Genomic DNA, 23,084 nt, shown 5'->3' on the forward strand with positions numbered 1-23,084 from the left:
TCATATCACTTCTGAAAACATGGATTTTACCACTGGAGTTGAATGGATTACTTTGCTGACTTCATGTGTTTTTGAAACATTTTGGGCCCTGTTGATTTGAGGGTGAGTAAATGATCAGTGAATTTTCATTTTTGGGTGAACTATTCCTTTAAACAAATTTCAGCTCCGTAAAACTACATTTCCCTTCCCTTCCTCCCCAATACTACACAAACAATATCCGGGTCAGAGGAGACGAATTTCCGCGCCCTTTCGCTTTCGTGATGGATCCGAGAGCTAAACAACCTACGATACTTCAACTGTACTACCGAATTATGGACTAAATGAAACTTTAACATTTATACTTCAAATGCAGAAGACTTAGTGACAAACGATAAGATAGAAGTATGTTACTTCCGTCTGACGTTGCCAGACTTGTCCTGGGTAAGTACTCAGACACTTGTTTTTGTGTCTTCATCAGCAGCAGTAGCTAGCGAGCTAATATGCGCTTAATTAAAATAGATCATATTATGCATTTATTGTCCAAAACTGTCCTATAGTTGTAAATTGTTCTACCAATACTGGTTAGAGGCAAATTGTTAAATTGTCCTGTTATGTGAGGGAGTGGTATGTTAAAGTGATCCCCTAGACCTGTTATAGAAGGTCAATGACTATTCTGAAAACAACATGTTTATCTCTGAAATTTTTGGTGGCCTTCTTTCAATTTTAGGCTACCTGCAGCAAGAGGGGCTCACTGCCACAAGTCGAGCTTTCATCTTTGAAAGTCCAAACCTGAAAGAGTATGCTGAGCACAGTTCAGAGGATGGGGTCATCCCAGCCTGTGTGTTTGTAAGTGCACTTCTGTTCATGCTGATTCAGTTACTGACCAAAAAGTAGGAGAACTTTTTTTGTTTGGATCGTTTACAATATAATAATAATTGAAGAGATAGCATACATCCAATGGATTTATTGCTTAATATTTATACTGATACCTCTGCTCTGAATGCTTTGTTCTTTTTCCACCCATTTCTCCTTCTTCAGTATTCATTAGCCTACATAATTATGTTAACAAAATGCTATTATTGTTATTAAAATGTATTATTATGTTGTTATTGGTGATGTATTTATCTTTCTCCTTTTCCAGTCTCTTTTTGGAAAAAACCTGATCACGATTTTAAATGAGTATGTTGCTGTTAAAGCAAAAGGTGAGTGTCATGTGCTGTGTACATTGTATAGACAGTAAATTCAATGTTTTGGGATACACAAAGAAACATCCTTATGTCTTTTCTGCTGCAGAAACAAGTCAAGAAAATCAAATACCAGTAATGATGACGTCATTATGGAAAAAGCTTGAATTCACGCTTAACCAGATCAAGTGAATGCATATCTTTTTACACTTTTACACAGTGTTCTATTTTCTGTAGCACCGGTGGAAGAAAGCCCTACTTATGAAAATCTTGCTGTATTTTATACAGGTCTATGCAAAATTCTCCTTCCGTGCAGCAGAATCAACGATGTGAGTTTTGCTCATAATTGTTTGAGAGCAATTGTATTCGTGATGATATGAACCTGTACCAGAAACTTGAGTTTTTGTGCTTCACTTGAAAAAAGAAAATGGCATAAAATAGAATTGCAATCCATGCACTTACATTAAAATGAACTGATTGACATATAAAAACAACATTGAGATTTATTATCATTATTTCTCATTAAAAGTACGGACTTTGAATAGCATTCAAAGCATAAGACTACAGCAGAGACCCTTGTCAGCATTGCAGTCTCCCATGTCTGGGAATCTGCCAGTGACTCCAGCAGGCCAGTGTGTCCCCAGTACTGTGTCAACTCCTCAAGGCATGCTGGGACATTCCACCCCAGTGTCTTACACTACTCAGCATACCAGGCCCTCCACTCTCTGCTTTACTCAGCCAGGTGAGACCTGAATTCAAGCAATATCAACTGTTCAAAACACAGTTTGATCGTTTGATTGCAGTGTGAGATATTTAAATGGTACTTTTGCTTTCTGGCAACTTCCGTCTGTAAAGGAGAGTCACCATTGCAGATATTGGTCCCTGATCAAAGACTGAATCCAGGACCTTTGTCTCCTGCCCGCAGAAAATGGTAAGGCTAAAAGCTGATTAAGTTAAAGATGATGCATGTAATAATGTTAAAATACTTTCTTCTATCCCAGAGTAATATGCAGAGACAACTGAATTATGCCATTTGTTGGTTATTTACTCTGAAAACTATAAAAACATGTTCTTTGTCGCAATCATTGCTGTGTTGAGTATCCCGACCTACCAGATACGGGAACATTGACTCAAATAATGGCATGAGTTTGCGGCAGGACTAATCTGTTTGGCTAACCAATGGCAGGTGGAGGAAGTATTAAAAAAAAAGCTGTCTGAAAACAATCCTTTTATATAGTTTGGTGGCTCAGAAATGACACTCTTCAGCTATAAAAGATATTTCCACCTTAAGAATAAAAAGGACATAATTTGGCATGTTCTAAATGGAATGCTATGTTCTGTGTTGTAGTGACTCACCAAGGCGGAGGGGAGGAGGTCAGTTGGGTGCTAGTGGGACCAGCAGAAGTTCGGTAGTGTCCAGCACTCTCATTGTGGAAACTCAGAGTGATGAGACGGTGGCTGAGAACTTGTCTGTGAGTCTAACTGATTCATTTCTTTGTCTACTTTATGCTTTATGTAATAATCTTTTATGTTATATGTTTCTATGCTCATGCATAATTGATGATCATGTCAATTATCTTTTTATAGCAAATAGTCATAGAAAATGCCAGAGAAAAAATTCTGAATGATAGATCCTTACAAGAAAAACTTGCTGAAAACATCAACAAAATCTTGGCAAGGTAAATGTTTAATAGCAGACAAGCATCATCTTTAAATAACAAAAAATATAACTGAGACCAACTTACACATGACAGTTTAGTGAATAATATTGTAATATCACTTTATCAGTGATACTAGTCCCCAGACATCAAAAGCTGCCTGCAGTACTGTGGAACAAGAACAATCAATAGATGAAATTCTGGGCCTCCAGGTATATTCAATCATCTTTTACTGTTCATTTTGTTTTTGGAGGGAATGTTATCATGCCAGTCATGTATTCCATTCGTCATGGGATATGAGCCATTATCGAACTATGCCATATTTGTGTTTAGGGGGAAATTCATATGACAGATTATGCCATCCAAGACATACTGGCACAGACGGAATCAGACCCGGCATTTCAGGCACTCTTTGACCTCTTTGATTATGGTAGGTTTTAGTGATAGAAAATCAAATAGAAAAGTATAATTCTTAACTATTGAAGTGTACCAAATGCATTTTCCATTTTGTTGGCAGCTTTCTGAAAAAAGGTATAAGCTAGTCCAAATGGTCCTTTATTAGAATAGGTCTCATAGATAACCTTTCATCTTTTTTGAAGGGAAAAATAAGATGCCTGAGGGCAGTGAACAGGCTGATGGGAGTTTCTGCTCTAATGCACAGGAGGGTGACCATGTTGATGGTGCCTCTGAGACAGGTAATATTGGCCAGCCCAATTTAATTACTTTGCTTTTGGCATCTCATGTGTGTACATTCTTTTCTTTTAAAAAAAACATGAAAACAAAAAGAGTTGATTTGACGATTTTAATTATATTATTATTTAATTTAAGGCACTGGACATGAGGATTCCACATCAGGGGGAGAAGTTAGTACAAGGAAATTAAGGAGTCAAAAAACATCAGAGTCCAAAAGCAAGAATATAACTTCATCGGTTCGTAGCATGTCAAAGTCTGCTGCCACAATTCCACAGCCACGTACGGTAACCAAACAAACAGCTAATGGACGAGGATCCACAAACATAAAGCGAGGGCTAGTCAGGACCAGAGTTTTATCTGGAAATAAGCAAACCAGTGGAGACACTTCAACTCTAAAGTTGAACAGTAATGTGGATTCACGTGCACCTGACCAAACCGTGTCAAGCTCATCCTTCTTGGAGGATGGAGCCAGTATGGAGATAGATGAACCACAAAACGAAACTTCAGAGAACGTAAATATTCATAATCCATCAATGGCCCATCCAGAGTGCTCTAACGCAAGCAAAAGCAGCCATCAAGTCACTGTGTCAAATAAGCTACCACAAACCGCTTCCATAGCTGTTAATAATTCCATAAATGAGACTGGGAGGATAGCAGGAATGAATGGTGGACATTCTGGATCAAATTTGGATATTACAGGAACCTCTGTATATACCATCCAAAGTGAGGCTTTGCCCTCACTTCATCTACCCCAACCTGACATGGACATATCTGCCAGAATGGCTTCACACACCTCTAACAAAACTTCTTTAACCACAACTTGCACAGAGCAAAAAGATTTAACTCAGCCCAACCATGTCAGGAGCAGTCCCACTTCAGCATGTGCTTCATCTGTAGCAACCATTACTCCATCTACCTCAGGTGTTTCTGATTCCCAGGCCAAGGAACCTGACCCCGGTAAGATTATGTCTCTGAAAATAATCATCAGTGAAGACCAGGATGAGCAATCCAATGATATGGCATTGAACCAGGCTGTTTCCAGCATCACTGGTGACAGCATCCCTACCATCTTCCTGTCCTCCCCTGCCAAATCTCCTGCCAAGAACCTGCTTACATCAGTCATAACGCAGGAGGAAACTGCCCATGCTGTGAGCAGCTTGCAGGGGGTGGAGGGTGTTGTATCATTCGGAACACCTACAATGAGTGTTCAGAGTAAAGCACAGACTACCCCGGCACGTCCCTCAGGTCAGGAAACTGGTTTTATTCAGCTTTTGCCTGCTAATCCCACCTTTGGGTCATCAGGCGGCTATTTTGTTGTAACCAATCCGGCTGTCGGTGAGCAGCGGACGAATGTAGTGCTGCTTCCGAGTAACTTGCCTCAAGGGACTGTGTCTTCTACACCACATGTGCTAGCAACACCACCTCGCCAGAGGACTGTTGTGTCCATGGGTCCAAATGTCTCTCAGTCCTTCTCGCCTGGTGAGTGAACAATCTGATTTATACAAGACATTTTATAAATTTATTTGGGGTAGGGATGCACTTATCCGATTCCAATATCTGAAATCTATGTGTCGTATAGATAATAATACTGGTATCGGATACCAATCCGATACCAGTGTTGTTGTTTTTTTGGGATAATCAGTTTAGAATATCTTTACCTCATTGTGTGATACTAATTGAGGGAACTCTTATGTGTATTATTTCAATATAAATTTATAGTCTATATACATTTATATTGAAATAATACACATAAGAGTTCCCTATTCAATAATATTGTTATAATTGGTAAACAAATAATAATGATAATAATACGTTATTATTATTATTAATAAATGCCTCACCAGCCAGCATGTGCTTTGTATGGCTGAGTTTGGAATTGCATACTACCATACTACTCATACTATTTCTGCCATAGACACATATGGCAGAAGTATGGGTAGTATGCCATTCCGAACTCTAGTGCCAAGCCTATGTGTGTCAACAGAGCTGCGCCATTCACTAACGTTCTATGCATGCATACTTTACCTATTTAACACAGCCTTTTGTGATTCACAAAGCTATCACATGTCTTGAAGTGACTTAGAATAAAATGCACGAGTCATATGGAGTACTTTAATGGTGCTTTTATTGTCCTTTTATGTCAGTTTTATATCGGATTTGGATAGGTCTTGTTGAACCGATATCTGATCCGTCAAAAACATAAGTATCGGGATCAGTGCATCCCTAATTTGGGGTGAATGTTTTACTTTGGTATATTGCTATGGGTAGTTTATGTTGATGTACTCATGGCACAAATCTTTTTCTAGACATTGTTTAGCCTTTCTCAGAGACTGTTGGATTATGGCTCTATGTTTGAAATTCCTATTCTCATTTTTGTAGGATCCACAATCATTATATCTTCACCAGTTCAGCCCATGTTACAAAATGTGATGGTTCCAGTTTCAGTGATGGGGCAAAATACTGGAAAACTCACAGTCCTTCCCAATCAGGTTAGAGATTTTTAATATTCTTGAACTTTTGCGATTAAACATACAAGCTCTGTCAAAGTTCTTCAACAAACCAAAATACATAATCTTTGTTTACAGATGTTGACTTTGCCTTGTTCAACCACTGTAAGGCAACCAGCAAAAGTTATGTCTCAACCTAAATTGGCACCTAAGGAAAACACTGACACAGGTATGATGATGAGTATCATCTGATTTTAATTTATATGTATTTTTTATTTTATTTTATTTCTTAATATTTTCTTAGTATAAAAGTAGAGGAATAAATCATCAAAGACATAAAATTATGTTTATGAATGTCCTTAAAGAGTTTTTAAACATTTCAGTAGATTTGTGTTATTCTAAATTTAGTCTCTTCCTACCATGTTTCTCAACCATCTTAAGAAATCAGTAACATTCTTTAATAATGTTACATTTTCTATAATACATGTTTGTGGGTTATGCATCAGAGTGATTCAGTGTGATTACTGATTTTCAGGCAACCCGTGCACATCTGGATCAAGCCAAGTTTCAAAAGTGCTTTCCCAGACCTCTCAGAACACTGACCTTCAAAAGAGTGGCAGTGCAACAAGCCCCAGCCATCGAAGGATACTTTGCTTTGATGTCACACCTGAAAACACAGCAGCTGGCCAGAGTTCTACACAGACAAGCACTTTAACATCTTCTGTTACCTTATCTTCCCCACCTCAGCAGGGTGATAAGGAAATCAAACGGACTGAACAGAACCCGCTTTTAATTTCTGACGCCAGTAAAAGATGGTTAGAAACGATTAGGCTGCCTCAAATAAATCACAGTGCAGGTATAAAGGACTCTGAAAAAGCCACCATACCTCAACAACAAAAAGAAGCCCAGAAAAGTACAGTGTCTGAAAAGGGAACGGATCTTACTGCTGTAAGTACAAAGTCTTCCAACAAAGCTCCCACTGAGTCTTTCATTAGATCAGAATCACCGAAAAAATCACAAGTATCGGGCAAGGTTGATGCTGCACAGAGCATGAAGTCATCTGGCCAGGGGCAAAAGCAGAAACCACTAAGCAACACCAAGGATAGTACACAAGAAGAGTCTCATGAAAGGAGGTTTTCAAAACCAGCAGAGAGTTCCTCAGAGAAGGTCTCCTCAAAAGACTCTCCTGGTGTCACTGCAAACAAGGAAAATGAGTTGGAGGGCCAGCCGCAAGAGCAGCTTCAGACAACTGCACACCCTCCAACTGAAGATCTTGTATCTTCTACGGTTACATCTGCAGCACCCATATCAAGCACTCCCAATAGACCCTTATATAAGATGAGCCCACTGACTAAACCTGCCGTGGAGATGCTGCAGGACATACAGTGTCAGGCTTCCGAAGCTACTCCACCAAAGAGGCAGGGGGCCAGTTGTTCAGATCTCCCAATCCCAAAAACACCTGGACAAGGGCATCTGGAAGTGGATCTAACAGATGGATTGAGAACCCCGTCTCGACAGAAGCTCATACGGGAGGGTGAAAGTACGCCAAGGTGCCTCCCACTTCCTGTCACACCAGATATCCCCTCCTGCAGTCCTGCCAGTGAGGCGGGCAGTGAGAACAGCATTAACATGGCCGCCCACACCCTCATGATCCTGTCTCGTGCTGCCAGGAAAGGAGGTCCTCTGAAAGATAGCTTGCGTCAGGAGGAGGCCAGTGCTGGAAAATCTTCTGCCCCTAAAGGAAAGAAGCGGAAGCACATGGAATCAAGTCCTCCTGCAAAGAAAGAGTTGCAGCTTTCTGGCTCCTTGGGCAGTAAAAAGAAATTGAAGGTCAGCAGATATTATCACTCTGTCTTTCTGATAATAAAAAAAAATATGAATAAAAGCTCTATCTTATCTAGGACTTGTGTAGCTTTATCTTATCTAATCTATCTTGTGCATCTTGGGGGCCTGGGTAGCTCAGCGAGTAAAGATGCTATCTACCACCCCTGGAGTCGTGAGTTCGAATCCTAAGTGCTGAGTGACTCCAGCCAGGTCTTCTAAGCAACCAAATTGGCCTGCTTTCTAGGGAGGGTAGAGTTACATGGGGTAACCTCCTCATGGTTGCTATAATGTGGTTCGCTCTCAGTGGAGCGTGTGGTGAGTTGTGCATGGATGCCAAAAACAAAAGCTATCGAGGTAAGCAGCACTGACTTTGAGATAGCCAATCTTTACTATCTCAGCATGACTTGCTGAGCACGTTACCGCTGAGACATACCACGCATGAAGGCTTCACGCTACTCTCCGCGGTAACGTGCTCAGCAAGCCATGTGATAAGATGCATGGATTGACGGTCTCAGACATGGAGGCAACTAAGATTCGTCCTCTGCCACCTGGATTGAGATGAGTCACGACACCACCACAAGGACTTAGAGCGCATTGGGAATTGGCATTCCAAATTGGATTTTATCTCAAAGTCAGAGCTGCTTACCTCGATAATTTTAGATTTGCTCAACGTATGCAAACACAACTTGAAGACTCAGATGTTAGTTAGCAGAATTATACTAGCCTCTCAAGACCAAAGTATACTTTTTTTTTCCACTACATGCCGTTACGTCCAGGCACAGTGCCCTAACGCAAATTTTATATTGTAAGATCTATTATAAGATATTTCCTTAAAACTTGTGATTCCAGAAATGTCTAGAACTGTATATTCTTCATAAAAAGCAAGTTGTTGAAGGGAGTTATTACATTTTTTGCATTTTCAGAAAGTTTAATTATAATAATATATCATATTTTAAATAATTGTAAGAGATCTTGAAGCCCCCCTGGATGTGTGCTGAGGCTCCCTAGTGGGTCCCGACCCCCTGGTTGAGAACCACTGCTCTAGCCTTTAGATGCCATATTTGAGGCAATATTGCATGTGTCTTTCATTGGTATTTGGTACAGAAAAGTATAGATATGGGAAAGTTCAGTTGAATCAAGATTTTTGTTTTTGTGTTATGTACTTATGTTGCCTATTATCTGCATGAAATCGATCACTTGGCTAAATGCTAACATCCAAATAAACTTTGTGTCATAATAGTGTGCTTTAGTGGTTGTTTTAGAATGTGACATCCAAAAAGAGCAAATCAGTTTCTTATGGGGTTCCATTTGGTTAGAATGCAGTTTGTCTTGACTTCTGCCCACATAGCAGCAGACATCGAGTCTGCTTTCTCGGTTTTGTAACAGCCATTATCTGTATCAAAATAAGTCTGACTCATTTTTGTTTGTACAGGTCCTTCTCAAAAAATTAGCATATTGTGATTAAGGTCATTATTTTCCATAAAAATTAAACTTTCATATATTTTAGATTCATTGCATACCAACTGAAATATTTCAGGTCTTTTATTGTTTTAATACTGATGATTTTGGCATACAGCTCATGAAAACCCAAAATTCCTATCTCAAAAAATTAGCATATCATGAAAAGGGTCTCTAAACGAGCTATTAACCTAATCATCTGAATCAACTAATTAACTCTAAACACCTGCAAAAGATTCCTGAGGCTTTTAAAAACTCCCAGCCTGTTTCATTACTCAAAACCGCAATCATGGGTAAGACTGCCGACCTGACTGCTGTCCAGAAGGCCATCATTGACACCCTCAAGCAAGAGGGTAAGACACAGAAAGAAATTTCTGAACAAATAGGCTGTTCCCAGAGTGCTGTATCAAGGCACCTCAGTGGGAAGTCTGTGGGAAGGAAAAAGTGTGGCAAAAAACGCTGCACAACGAGAACAGGTGACCGGACCCTGAGGAAGATTGTGGAGAAGGACCGATTCCAGACCTTGGGGAGTCTGGAGTAGAAACATCCAGAGCCACCGTGCACAGGCGTGTGCAGGAAATGGGCTACAGGTGCCGCATTCCCAGGTCAAGCCACTTTTGAACCAGAAACAGCGGCAGAAGCGTCTGACCTGGGCTACAGAGAAGCAGCACTGGACTGTTGCTCAGTGGTCCAAAGTACTTTTTTCGGATGAAAGCAAATTTTGCATGTCATTCGGAAATCAAGGTGCCAGAGTCTGGAGGAAGACTGGGGAGAAGGAAATGCCAAAATGCCTGAAGTCCAGTGTCAAGTACCCACAGTCAGTGATGGTCTTGGGTGCCATGTCAGCTGCTGGTGTTGGTCCACTGTGTTTTATCAAGGGCAGGGTCAATGCAGCTAGCTATCAGGAGATTTTGGAGCACTTCATGCTTCCATCTGCTGAAAAGCTTTATGGAGATGAAGATTTCATTTTTCAGCACGGCCTGGCACCTGCTCACAGTGCCAAAACCACTGGTAAATGGTTTACTGACCATGGTATTACTGTGCTCAATTGGCCTGCCAACTCTCCTGACCTGAACCCCATAGAGAATCTGTGGGATATTGTGAAGAGAAAGTTAAGAGACGCAAGACCCAACACTCTGGATGAGCTTAAGGCCGCTATCGAAGCATCCTGGGCCTCCATAACACCTCAGCAGTGCCACAGGCTGATTGCCTCCATGCCACGCCGCATTGAAGCAGTCATTTCTGCAAAAGGATTCCCAACTAAGTATTGAGTGCATAACTGAACATAATTATTTGAAGGTTGAACTTTTTTGTATTAAAAACACTTCTTTTATTGGTTGGATGAAATATGCAAATTTTCTGAGATAGGAATTTTGGGTTTTCATGAGCTGTATGCCAAAATCATCAGTATTAAAACAATAAAAGACCTGAAATATTTCAGTTGGTGTGCAATGAATCTAAAATATATGAAAGTTTAATTTTTATCATTACATTATGGAAAAAATGACCTTTATCACAATATGCAAATTTTTTGAGAAGGACCTGTATATGTTGTCCAAATGTTTGGTAGGCATTAGCCATTATGCTGACTTTGTCTGGCTGAATTTCTTTTTATTTTACAGAAACAGAAAAAGCTGTTGGACTCTTTTCCAGATGACTTGGATGTGGATAAATTTCTGTCATCCCTGCACTATGATGAGTAATGAAGCTAAGAGAGAGCTGCCTCCATTTCAGGGACATATCAAGCCATGTGAGCTACTGAGAGTGATAAAACAGAGAGATACCATCTATTCAGAAGAAACCAATCCTGAATAGCTACATTCTGTTTTTACTCATATAATGTGACATTGTAAATAAACACCATATTTACTTACCTAATAATCATATTCATATTGAAAGTGTTGCCTTTCAACATGCTGATAAACAGTCATAGACTGATTTAACACTCTTCACAATAAATAAAAAAAGGAAATAATTGAAAACAAACTGTAATGTTCACTGTATATGTGAAGAGTGTCTGATCAGCTGCTACATTGCAACAGCTGTTATTCAGTTCATTGCCTCCTTTTCCATTCATTGGAATGTGTCCAAATAATGTTCTTTGTATAGCTTCTAGGTGGAAGGAGATACTTTTTCTGTCCATTAAATGGTTAATTATGACTTGTTTTAATAAATCATTATTTGATTGAATATTAAATGTGTTTTTGAGCTCTGTGTAATTGCTCTAATCAAATACACACATGTATTTGTAGCATTTTATTTTTGTTTTCATCACATCTTTAATTACTGGAGATGACTGAAGTGATATTAGAAAGCATATTTGAAAGTAATTAGAAACATATTTTCACAAAATACTCCTTAAAAACATAATGTTGCCAAGCTTGTATGTGTTGGACCAAGACAATAAACATGTAAACATATTTTATATTTAGTGGCTTTTAAGGTAAAATGAGGGCATTTAGATTGAAATTCCTGTCAAAGCTCCAGGCTATGATAAATCTTTTAGCCTAACTGCTTTGCATTCTCTATACTTATAACTCTCTATATGGAGTTATAATCCCCATGACATTAAAAACAGTCATTTACAGGATGAGCTGGTTAGACTTCATGTTTTTATTTGTTGCTTACCAGTATTTTTTTAATAAGTAATCCCAACTATTTAGGTAATTATGCAATATATAACATTTATAGCCATGTCAGTTTATATCAGAGACACAGTGACTCTGTGGTGTTACAAGATTTGCTTTATAGTGCTTTCCTTTCTGTATATTTTTTCTGAGGTGTCAAATTCAAAATGGAAATAATATATAAAAACAGCTATATTCTAATACTTTGGGCACACCAAAAAGTGTCTAAAATTATATTAATGTATTTTGTTGGTGCTAAACATTTAACCAATATTCTCATACTTCATTGTTATCTGCAGCTGAATAAATGTTATGCTTGAGGTTTAAATATATTTGAAAATAACTGTAGATGTGCACTTGATTTATAAAAAATTCACAGTAATTCAGGGGGTTCCGTAGTACATTCATAGATATGCAGGGATTGTTTTCCTATAGATATTGAATATATCTATATTTGGTAAATACTTATTCTTTCATAAAAACTGGTTCACTAATATAATTTAATTACCACACAAGAGATTCAAATCTCCAGCTCTTGTACAGCTAAAAACACTTTTTTGGCTTGAAAAAGAAAAAGTCAAGCGTACACATTTCCTTTCTGTGCTTGTGATAAAAGTTTTAGTTCTCCTTTTTCAGCTCTCAGCAGCCAAGCATTTGTGTTCATAGTGTGCTGCAAACATCTCTTTTGATGATTTAAGATAAAGGCTTTTGATTTACAGAAGAGGTGAACACTTTCTATTAGGGGAAACATACAGTATATCATTCCAGGAAAAAGATTTAAAAAGAAAACTACAATAACATAACAGCAGTCCTTTACCTGTGTGTTCAAAAGCTGAATCCACTTTCCCAACAACACTGGGCCATATGAATTTCCCTTGGAAATCCAGGATCTATACCACCTATTTTCTCATTATAACTACAAAAAAAGGGAAATGTAATACTTTGTGTGTGACAATGTCTGAAATAAGTAAATATCTTCGGGAAAGCTTGTTTTGTTGTTATGAAACAAAAATACTGTATATATGGCATTACCTGAAATGGCATTCTCCTGTGAAAAAGTAGGTCTTTCAATATTCACTGAAATGCACAGCAGCATCTATGTGTTTTACTGTTTCTGGAAATCCATACTCATAAAAAGAGCCATGATTAAAGGCTCCCATTTTCTGAACCACCCAATATTTAGGACCTGGCAAATACAAAAGTAAAGGACATAATCATAGTGCAGAGCCAGAAATGATCTTTTCCATTAAGGGGCAATATTTGATTTTCATTTTGTGTTTTTTCATTTATTTCAGTTTCAAAATACTTAGATTCAGCCTTTTTAACTTTTTTGTCAAATGGGCAAATTTAATCAATTAACAAATTCTCAATCTGAATAATTATATTGAGAATGTATTACCCATAAAATGAAATTAGCATTAACTTTGTATTTCTATTCTAAAGACATTAAATTTTTGTACATATTTACAAAGTTACAGGGAAATTTTTGTCACTTTTTATTTCTGACCTTGAAACAGTAACAATGAAAAAAAAAAAAATTGAAACAACTTAATTTGTATAGAAACAAATTATGCAAATGTTTTAAAAGACATTTAAATAAATCAAGTAATAAAGTGACTGGACATATATGGAATTTCAGCAAAGCCTTCAATTAATGAAAATTTGAAATAATTTTTGTCTGATAAACAGTTGTTTTGTTTTTTAAAATTAATTACTAGGAAACTTGACACCCTCTCCGGGAACCAGCACCTTATCGTGGTGGAAAGGTTTGTGTGCCCTTATGATCCTGAGGGTTGTGTTGTCTGGAGCCATGTGCTCCTGGTAGGGTCTCCCAAGGCAAAGTGGTCTCAGGTGAGGGGCCAGACTAAGAATGGTTCAAAATGACTCATGGATAAAACGGCAAGAGGAGGAGTTACCCTGCCCGGAGGAAGCCCGGGCCCCTGTCTGGAGCCAGGCCCAGATGGAGGGCTCGTCGGCGGCGCCTGGTGGCCGGGCTTGTCACGGAGCCCGGCCGGGCACAGCCCAAAGAAGCAACGTGGAACCCCCTCTACATCCCTTGGGCCCACCACCCATTGGAGGAACCGCAGGAGTCGGGTGCGCTGCCATATGGGCGGCAGTGAAGGCCGTGGGCCTCGACGGACCAGACCCGGGCAGCAAAGGCTTGCTCTGGGGACGTGGAATGTCACCTCACTGGGGGAAGGAGCCGGAACTAGTGAGGGAGGTGGAGCGCTACCAGTTGGATCTGGTGGGGCTTACATCGACGCTACAGTTTTGGCTCTGGATCCATACTCCTGGATAGGGATGGACTCTATTCTTCTCTGGAGTTTCCCAGGGTGTGAGGCGACGGGCGGTGTGGGGATACTCACGAGTCCCCGGCTGAGCGCCACTACGTTGGAGTTTACCCCGTGGACGAGAGGGTCGCCTCCCTACGCCTACGGGTTGTGGGGGAAAACTCTGACTGTTGTCTGTGCATATGCACCGAACAGCAGTTCAGAGTATTCAGCCTTCTTGGAGACCCTGAATGGAGTCCTGAATAGGGCCCCAGTAGGGGACTCCATAGTGATGCTGGGTGACTTCAACGCACACGTGGGAAATGACAGGGACACCTGGAAAGGCGTGATTGGGAGGAACGGCCTCCTGATCTGAACTCAAGTGGATGTTTGTTATTGGATTTCTGTGCTAGTCATGGATTATCTATAACAAACACCATGTTCGAACATAAGGATGCTCATAAGTGTACGTGGTACCAGAGCACCCTAGGCCGAAGGTCGATGATCGATTTTGTAATCGTGTCGTCGGATCTGAGGCCATATGTTTTGGACACTCGGGTAAAGAGAGGGGCAGAGCTGTCAACCGATCACCATCTGGTGGTGAGTTGGGTCAGGGGTGGGGAAAGACTCTGGACAGACCTGGGAAGCCCAAGCGAGTAGTGCTGGGTGAACTGGGAACGTTTGGAGGAGGTCCCTGTCCGTGAGATCTTCAACTCACACCTCGGCGGAGCTTTTCAGGCATCCCTGCAGAGGTTGGGGACATTGAACCGGAGTGGGCAATGTTCAAAGCTTCCATTGCCGAGCCGCGGTGGAGAGCTGCGGCCTCAAGGTTTTAGGTGCCGCAAGGGGTGGTAACCCTCGAACACCGTGGTGAACACTGGTGGTCAGGGAAGCCGTCCGACTGAAGAAAGAGGCCTTCTGGGATTTGTTGTCCCGGAGGTCTCCGGAGGCAGTTGCAAGGTACCGACAGGCCTGCGGCCTCGGCCGTGAGGGAGGCAAAGCAGTGGGTGTGGGAAAAGTTCGGAGAAGCCATGGAGAAGGACTTTCGGTCCGCACAAAAGTGCTTCTGGAAAACCGTCCGCCACCTTAGGAGGGGGAAACGGGGAACCATTCAAGCTGTATACAGCAAAGATGGGACGCTGTTGACCTCAACCGAGGAGGTTATTGGGCGGTGGAAGGAACACTTTGAAGAACTCCTAAATCCCAACACGCCCTCTATGGTAGAGGCAGAGCCGGAGGATGATGGGGATCAGATTCTATTTCCCTGGGGAGGTCACTGAGGTAGTCAAACAACTCCGCAGTGGCAAAGCCCCGGGATTGATGAGATCCGACCAGAAATGCTGAAAGCTCTGGATGTGGAGGGGTGTCATGGATGACACGCCTCTTCAACATTAGCGTGGAAATCTGGGACAGTGCCTAAGGAGTGGCAGAACAGGGTGGTGGTTCCCCTCTTCAAAAAGGGGGATCAGAGAGTGTGTGCCAACTACAGGGGTATCACACTTCTCAGCCTCCCTGGTAAAGTTTACTCCAAGGTGCTGGAGAGGAGGGTTCGGCCGATTGTCGAACCTCAGATTGAAGAGGAACAATGCGGTTTTCGTCCTGGCCGTGGAACGACGGACCAGATCTTTACTCTCGCAAGGATCCTGGAGGGGGCCTGGGAGTATGCCCATCCGGTCTACATGTGTTTTGTGGATCTGGAGACTGTGGGAGGTGCTGCGGGAGTACGGGGTGGGGGGGTCCCTTCTTAGGGCGATCCAATCCCTGTATGTCCAAAGCGAGGGCTGTGTCCGGGTCCTCGGCACAAAGTCGAGTTCATTCCATGTGGGGGTTGGTCTCCGCCAAGGCTGCGCTTTGTCACCAATCCTGTTTGTGATATTCATGGACAGGATATCGAGGCGTAGTCGAGGTGGGGAAGGTGTGCTGATTCGGTGGGCTGGGGATCTCATCGCTGCTTTTTGCAGATGATGTTGTCTTCATGTCATCATCGGTCCGTGACCTTCAGCTCTCACTGGATCAGCTGGCAGTCGAGTGTGAAGCAGCTGGGATGAGGATTAGCACCTCTAAATCTGAGGCCATGGTTCTCAGCAGGAAACCGATGGAGTGCGTACTCCAGGTAGGGAATGAGGTTTTGCCCCAAGTGAAGGAGTTCAAGTACCTCAGGGTCTTGTTCACGAGTGAGGGACAATGGAGCGGGAGGTTGGCCGGAGAGTCGGGGCAGCAGGGGCGGTATTGCACTCGCTCTATCGCACCGTTGTCACGAAAGAGAGCTGAGCCGAAGGCAAAGCTCTCGATCTACCGGTCAATTTTGTTCCTACCCTCACCTATGGTCATGAAGGTTGGGTCATGACCGAAAGAACTAGGTCGCGAGTACAAGCGGCGAAATGGGCTTCCTCAGAAGGGTGGCGGGCTTCTCCCTTAGAGATAGGGTGAGGAGCTCAGTCATCCGTGAGGAGCTTCGAGTAGAGCCGCTGCTCCTTTGCGTTGAAAGGAGTCAGTTGAGGTGGTTTGGGCATCTGGTAAGGATGCCCCCTGGCCGCCTCCCTAGGGAGGTGTTTCAGGCACATCCAGCTGGGAGGAGGCCTCGGGGAAGACCCAGGACTAGGTGGAGAGATTACATCTCCACAGTGGCCTGGGAACGCCTCGGGGTCGCCCAGTCAGAGCTGGTTAATGTGGCTCGGGATAGGGAAGTTTGGGGCCCCCTGCTGGAGCAGCTGCCCCCACGACCCGACTTCGGATAAGCGGTTGAAGATGGATGGATGGATGGACTTGACATCTCGAGTTAACAATGTCAAAAAAGTGATTAGTGGCATAAAATAGGGCAAAATTTCAAATATTTTGTATCAATTTTACATCATAAAGTTTCTTAATATATTTTTCAAAATCCTAAAGTTTATTCCCAGGTTTAAATTACATTTAGAACTCTCTTTTAGTTTACTTTAGACTCATTATGGATATTAAACCCCACAGTTTTTTTTTTATTAACAATTGTTAATTGATTCCATGCAGCAAATCAAATGGACACAACAGAAAATGCCAAATCAAACCACATGAAATCACAACTTTCCCCCCCAGAACATTAATCCCCCCCCACCCGACACAAACAAGCACTCCGGTGGTCAAAAGCTAACTGACAAAGACACACAAATAGACAATAAAACAGCAAAACAAAAATAAGCCACTAGTCTCTCTCCACTGCCCCTCCCCTAGAGCCTTCCATAAAGGTTAGATAGCTGCCCCATTTACTGATCCAGGTTGCCTAGCCTTCTATACCATCTCCTCAAATGCCGCCACCCTGCCCAACTCGACGCACCACTCATGAAATGAGGGCGCATCAGTCGACCTCATCCCCTTAGGATTACCCGCCTGCCAATCATCGCGCTGGTCAGGACCCAGCTCACCATATATCCATCACCCATATTCAGGACTGCCCCATCACCCAAAATACACAGTTTGGGGCTAAATGAAAACTGAGTGTCCACTACATCACACGTAAAGCTCTGAACACTCAACAAAAATTCTTGGATCTTAACACATCCCCAAAAAACATGAGTTGCGTCCCCGTCTTCTGACTTCTGACCAAGTTTAAATGTTTCTCTCATAATCTCTTGAGAGAAGTGGAAGCTCCCTCCCCCAGACTCAGAATTAACATGCAGTAATACACTGATCCCTCATGACCTCTTCCAAAAGTAGTAATCACCATTTACAGACTATCTGCCACTTTAGGGGGTGTATGCTACTCCCAAAAATAGTACAGAGCAGTTGGGGCAGCAATATCTAAAGAACTGAGATCTGGGAATCGTAAAATATTAACCTTATTTTCAAAAGATCTCAACACTCCACTCTCAAATAGGTCACAGAGTGTAGTAACCTCCCACACAATCCACTCTGACCAACAGAAAGGGGACTTATTAATACATAATTTGGGGTTAAGCCATATGCTCAAGGCAACATTTAAATAAATATCCAAATTAAAGACACTTTCGTCTATACTGCATGCAAATGCGAGATAACGAGGTATGACTTAACTTCTCTGGTTAGTTTAATAAAAGGGCTTTGCAATGGCAAAGAACTTCCTGTTTGATACAAAACCAGGGAGAGGCTCTCTCAGGTGGGAGCGACCAATGAGCCAAATGTCTGAGACCGAATGCATAATAATAAGACAAAATCTTGTGTAGGCCTAGCCCACCTTTGTCAATTGGCCTATATAACTTACTGAAATGTAATCTGGGACATTTACCATTCCAAATGAAGGTCTTTGCTATACCATCAAATTTCTTGAAATAAGAGAGGAGGACATCTACAGGGAGAAACTGTAGCAGGTAGTTAAATTTTGGAATACAATTAATTTTAATAACATTAACCTTCCCAATCATAGATAAATGTAATGAAGTCCACCTGCCAACATCGCTCGAAAAACTTTTTTATTAAGTGGTCAAAAATAAATCTAACTAAATCACACAAATTTGCTGGGAATAAGATGCCCAAATACTTATTTGGGCCACTGGAAGGCGCCTGGCTGTAAAGCAGTTACTGGGCAGTACGCTGTCAGAGCCAAAGCTTCAGATTTAGACCAATTGACTCTGTATCCTGAGAAAAGGAATTAATAATTCTGTGAAGGCAAGGCATAGATCTAGTGGGGTCAGAGACGAATAATAAAATATCATCTTCGTAAAGCAAAAGCTTATGTACCATACCTTCCGTCACCACTCCTGGAGAATCATCATCCTTTCTTATTGTGGCTGCTAATAGTTCCAGAGGAAGACAGAACAATAATGGGGAAAGAGGACAAGAGTGCCCCTATCCATAGTAAAATAATCTGAAATTAATCCATTCGTTTGTACCACCGCTAAGTAGTGTCTATAAAGTAACTTTATCCATCCAATAAAAGTATGCCCGAACCCATATATATCCAAAACCTTAAAAAGATAATCCTATTCTACCATATTAAATGCCTTTTCAGCTTCAAGTGAGATAGCAGTGACCGGAGTCTGATCATTCGCCATTGACCACATGATATTGATGAAAAGCCTAACGTTATCAGAGCTACGGCCCCGAATAAACCCCACGTGATCTATATGTATAAGAGAACTTTACTTAATCGGTTGGCCAAAATTTTCCAGCTTGATCAGGGAAATCAGATGGTAACTCTCACACTTGCATGGATCGTTATCCTTTATAAGAATCAGAATGATCCGGGCTTGTGTCACAGTTGGCTGAAGCTTTCCATTCATTAATGTTTTTGAATAAACTTCTAACAAAATTGGAGCCAGCTCTGTAGCATGAGATCTAAAGAAATCAGTGGCAAAGCTGTCTGGCCCCAGCTCCTACAGGGTTATCTCAGAATCAAGATAATTTTTTTGCTCAGCCACCAGTTTAGTAAGAGCAGGGGAGTCATTACAGCCTATTATGTCAAACAGATTCGGAAAGAGCCCGTCCAGAAATTTCACAATATCCTGACACTCTTCGGCCAGAGAAAATACAGACGTTAATCCGCCGGCTATGGTTCTCCATGTCCTCAAACTTCTCCCAGACATGCTCCAATCCCACCTTGGTCGCTAGCGTATTAGCAGATAATTCCCTCTCCGATGACTCCAGATAATTGATCCAGTTTTCCACATCCCCCACTCTTGTAACCACCTCAGACAATTTCATCTCCATGGAAGTGATCAATCGACATATCACTGCAAGTTCCTCCATGTCAGCAATGACCTTCGTCAGCATTGCCGACATGTTCAACATCTCTCGCCACATTTCCCACAACTCTCCGACCAAATTGACTCCCTGGCTCGGGGCCTTCTCGGGGTGTCAGCTTGAGCACGTAAGTATCTTTTAATGTCTCCAGAGCCTGTGGATTTTGAATTCTTTGACATATTGTCCTCCTAGAACAGTTATGGAACAGAGTGTATCGAATCTCACTGGTTTATGCCATTAAAAGTGTTAAAACCAGCAAAGTGCGCAGAGCTCACCATTCAAACGTCCGATCCTTGCATGCCTTAACGTAACTCCTCAATTTTCTTTAATAGCTGTGCACACATATTATACACATCGATGGATGGTCCTTATACGAAGATTGAAAGTTTCCCCCACTGCTTGGTGCAAGTTGCCAGCTCAAACAGGGCCATTCGTTTTCGGATTTTAAACTGCGATAGACGCAACATCAGCACCAATGTTCCAGTCCTATCAGAAGGGCAACAGTTCTTTTTGATTGCAATTCCTCTTCTGATTGCGTTTATTTGTGAAATTAAAATGACAGTGAGCTGTCTAATTTCAATGAATTGTCTCAATACTCTCCCCATTTTACCAAAACTTTGGAGGAAAAATTTCCATTCCATTTCCGATTTCCATTGTTAGTGCACATCGTCACCTACTGGGCAGGGAGGATAATTTATAGTAAAAATGACTAAAATGTAGATCTGTTTCTCACCCACACCTATCATATCACTTCTGAAGATATAGATTTAACCACTGGTTGCTGCCTTTTTGTGCATTTTGGAGCCTCAGAATTTTGGTATCCATTCACTTACATTACACATTCTCATAGTCTTGCTGTTTATCATGCCAGTGGAGACAGGATGAAGATGGCCATAAAAGGCATGTGTGGAGCACAGACAGGGTAAGCAGCACCAACAGGAAGCCTAGAGCGGCTGCTGCCCAAATGGCCTCATCAGCTGAGCTGCACTAGTGCGTGGAAAGGGGTTTCTTTCCCCACCTCAAGGGTCCCTCTAAATGAGGAGAGTTTAGGTCTGGAACACCGCACTGTCCAAGCTCTCCACGTTCAGATCCAAACCAGTCTTAATGCGATGCCTCCTCCATTCTGCTATAGTTTTCTTTTGTGACTTTGTCTGTTTGGTCAAAATGTCTTTCAACAACTTTATCCTGCTCAAACTGTGTTTCTTCATTGATTATCTTCTTATCTTTGTCCTTAACCCTCACTTCTGGTTCCTCAGAGTGCTTAACTGAACTGAGAGATCTGAACTGAGAGATTGTGTAACATTAACTGTCAGCATCGCCAAAGAGGCCATATCCTTTGTAACATTTTGTGGTAGCGTGTCTGTCCTGTTCAAGTTAGCGCTCTCTGTGCTATCAAATTTATCTGGTTTGACTTCAGATTTCAGTTCCACTTCCTCTGATGTTTGTTGGAGGGCCATTCTGGTCTTCCTGGTTCTTCCTCTGGTCCTCTGTATCTCATTAAGGCTTAGAGTCTTCATGCAGCTGTGTTTTAAAAAGTAGCATTCAGAGATGAGAATGAAGGTTAGCATTAGCATTCCAATTTACATAAAACAACTGCATCATCATCATCAACAAAAAACAATTCTGGTTGTTAAAGAGGTCAGTGTGCAATTTCTTCAAATTTGATCTCTTCACTTTGGACATATCTTGATTGATGTTCTGGAGTTTGTCCATGGGTGCCGGTTTCATCAAATACATACTGTACATTGCTCTTTGTCTTGTGCTAGCTTGAATAATATTGGAGGAAATTGAAAGCAGCCAATCACAAAGCCCAAGTGTGATGTGAGCGACCCCATGATACCAAAGCTAAAGGCTGAGAGAAAGACAGATTAGACATGAGACATTTGTTAAAAATTGTGATATGTCACTGCAGTCCATTTTACATTTTTCATGACTTCTTGTGGGCCTATATCTCATTTCCACAAGCATGTGAGCATTAGTGCTGTCATGTTACCAAAATTTCAGTAGTTGATGAACACTTACACCAGTGAAATTTCATGCTTCTCAATACCAATTTGAGATAACAATACCACGGCAAAAACTAATAATAATTTAAGTAAACATTGTTTCATCTCTCAAGCAAATATTTCATACAAGAAACAAACAGAAACCAGGAAACCATTTCTACATATAAATGATGCGATCCACAGTGCATTTGAACAGCAGTGAAACTTTCTTGATGTGTTACATTCATACAAGCAGACAGAGAAGGAAGTTTGAAGTAAGTTTGGAGCAGAAGAAATAGAAATAAATCTTGTGAAAATTGTCAGCTTTATGCTAAGCTAAAATGCTATCTCTTACCATTTTACTTGTACATGTTACCAGGCACAATCTTATTTTTTTGTCAAGAAAATTCATGTTGGATCATAATTTAGTTTTTTCTATTAAGACCTTTGATATTAGGGCACAAATCATATTCTTGATAATGATTTTTGTATTGTTTTCCTGTAAAAATATAAAAAATACATTTATCTTGTGTTAGAAACAACACTGCATAAGATAATTAGGTTTTTCAGAGAATGTAAGACAAAATACACGTTTTTATATTCAAAACAAGTGAAAAAAAAAAAAACAACCAGTGCTGAAGAAGTAATCCAAAGTATTTATAGTATGTTACTGACCTTGAGTAATCTAACAAAATATATTACAAATTACATTTTATTCTGTATAGCATGTATTCTGTAATGAAAAAATTAACCCTCCCAACCTTGTAAATACTACAGCATACATTACAGAACATGGCTGTTAAATACAAAACTATACACTACAGACAACTGACTTACAATATAAGTTCCCTCACGCTGCTGAAAAAAGCCTAAACTGGTTGGCTGGTCTTTCAGCCTGACCAGCAGAAAAGTGTCACAAATCCCTCGAAAACCCCTGACCAGGTAGAATGGTCAGCTTAGACTGGTTTAATGTTAATTAAATATTTTCCAGCTGGGAAGACAGTGGAACGCAATTTCCAAAAAATGTAATTATTAGAAAACATTCCTCAGTGTCCACTCAAGGACAATTTTAATGGTAGTAAGGTATGTATAGCTTGTTTCCAAACCAACTTTAAAGGTATAGTTCACCCAAAAATATAAATTCTCTCATCATTTACTCACCCTCATGCCATCCCAGATGTGTGTGACTTACTTTCTTCTGCTGAACACAAACTAATATTTTAAGAAGAATATTTCAGCTCTGTAGGACCAAACAATGCAAGTCAACA

The 23,084-nt window shown here is 41.1% G+C and overlaps 1 protein-coding gene across 1 annotated transcript; it reads left to right on the forward strand.

Moving 5' to 3' along the window:
* Positions 1–257: 257 nt before the first annotated feature.
* Positions 258–11,378, forward strand: LOC127632204 (protein NPAT-like). The gene is made up of 17 exons (XM_052110805.1): positions 258–420; positions 707–825; positions 1,121–1,181; positions 1,273–1,351; positions 1,452–1,492; positions 1,693–1,905; positions 2,019–2,094; positions 2,512–2,635; positions 2,751–2,842; positions 2,952–3,033; positions 3,155–3,251; positions 3,421–3,516; positions 3,650–4,993; positions 5,894–6,003; positions 6,100–6,190; positions 6,497–7,791; positions 10,866–11,378. Exons 1-17 carry the CDS (start codon positions 384–386, stop codon positions 10,944–10,946), a joined length of 4,038 nt encoding a protein of 1,345 aa, XP_051966765.1. The 5' UTR covers positions 258–383; the 3' UTR covers positions 10,947–11,378.
* The last annotated feature ends 11,706 nt before the right edge of the window (positions 11,379–23,084 follow it).

The sequence above is a fragment of the Xyrauchen texanus genome, chromosome 38, assembly GCF_025860055.1.
Source record: "Xyrauchen texanus isolate HMW12.3.18 chromosome 38, RBS_HiC_50CHRs, whole genome shotgun sequence".
NCBI classification, from domain to species: Eukaryota; Metazoa; Chordata; class Actinopteri; order Cypriniformes; family Catostomidae; genus Xyrauchen; species Xyrauchen texanus.

Excerpts from the sequence above, each read along its gene's own strand:
- LOC127632204 (XM_052110805.1), top strand. The coding sequence starts at position 384 with ATGTTACTTCCGTCTGACGTTGCCAGACTTGTCCTGG. Across the intron at positions 421-706 it reads CGTTGCCAGACTTGTCCTGG|GCTACCTGCAGCAAGAGGGG; the intron begins GTAAGTACTCAG and ends TTTCAATTTTAG. Across the intron at positions 7,792-10,865 it reads GCAGTAAAAAGAAATTGAAG|AAACAGAAAAAGCTGTTGGA; the intron begins GTCAGCAGATAT and ends TTTATTTTACAG.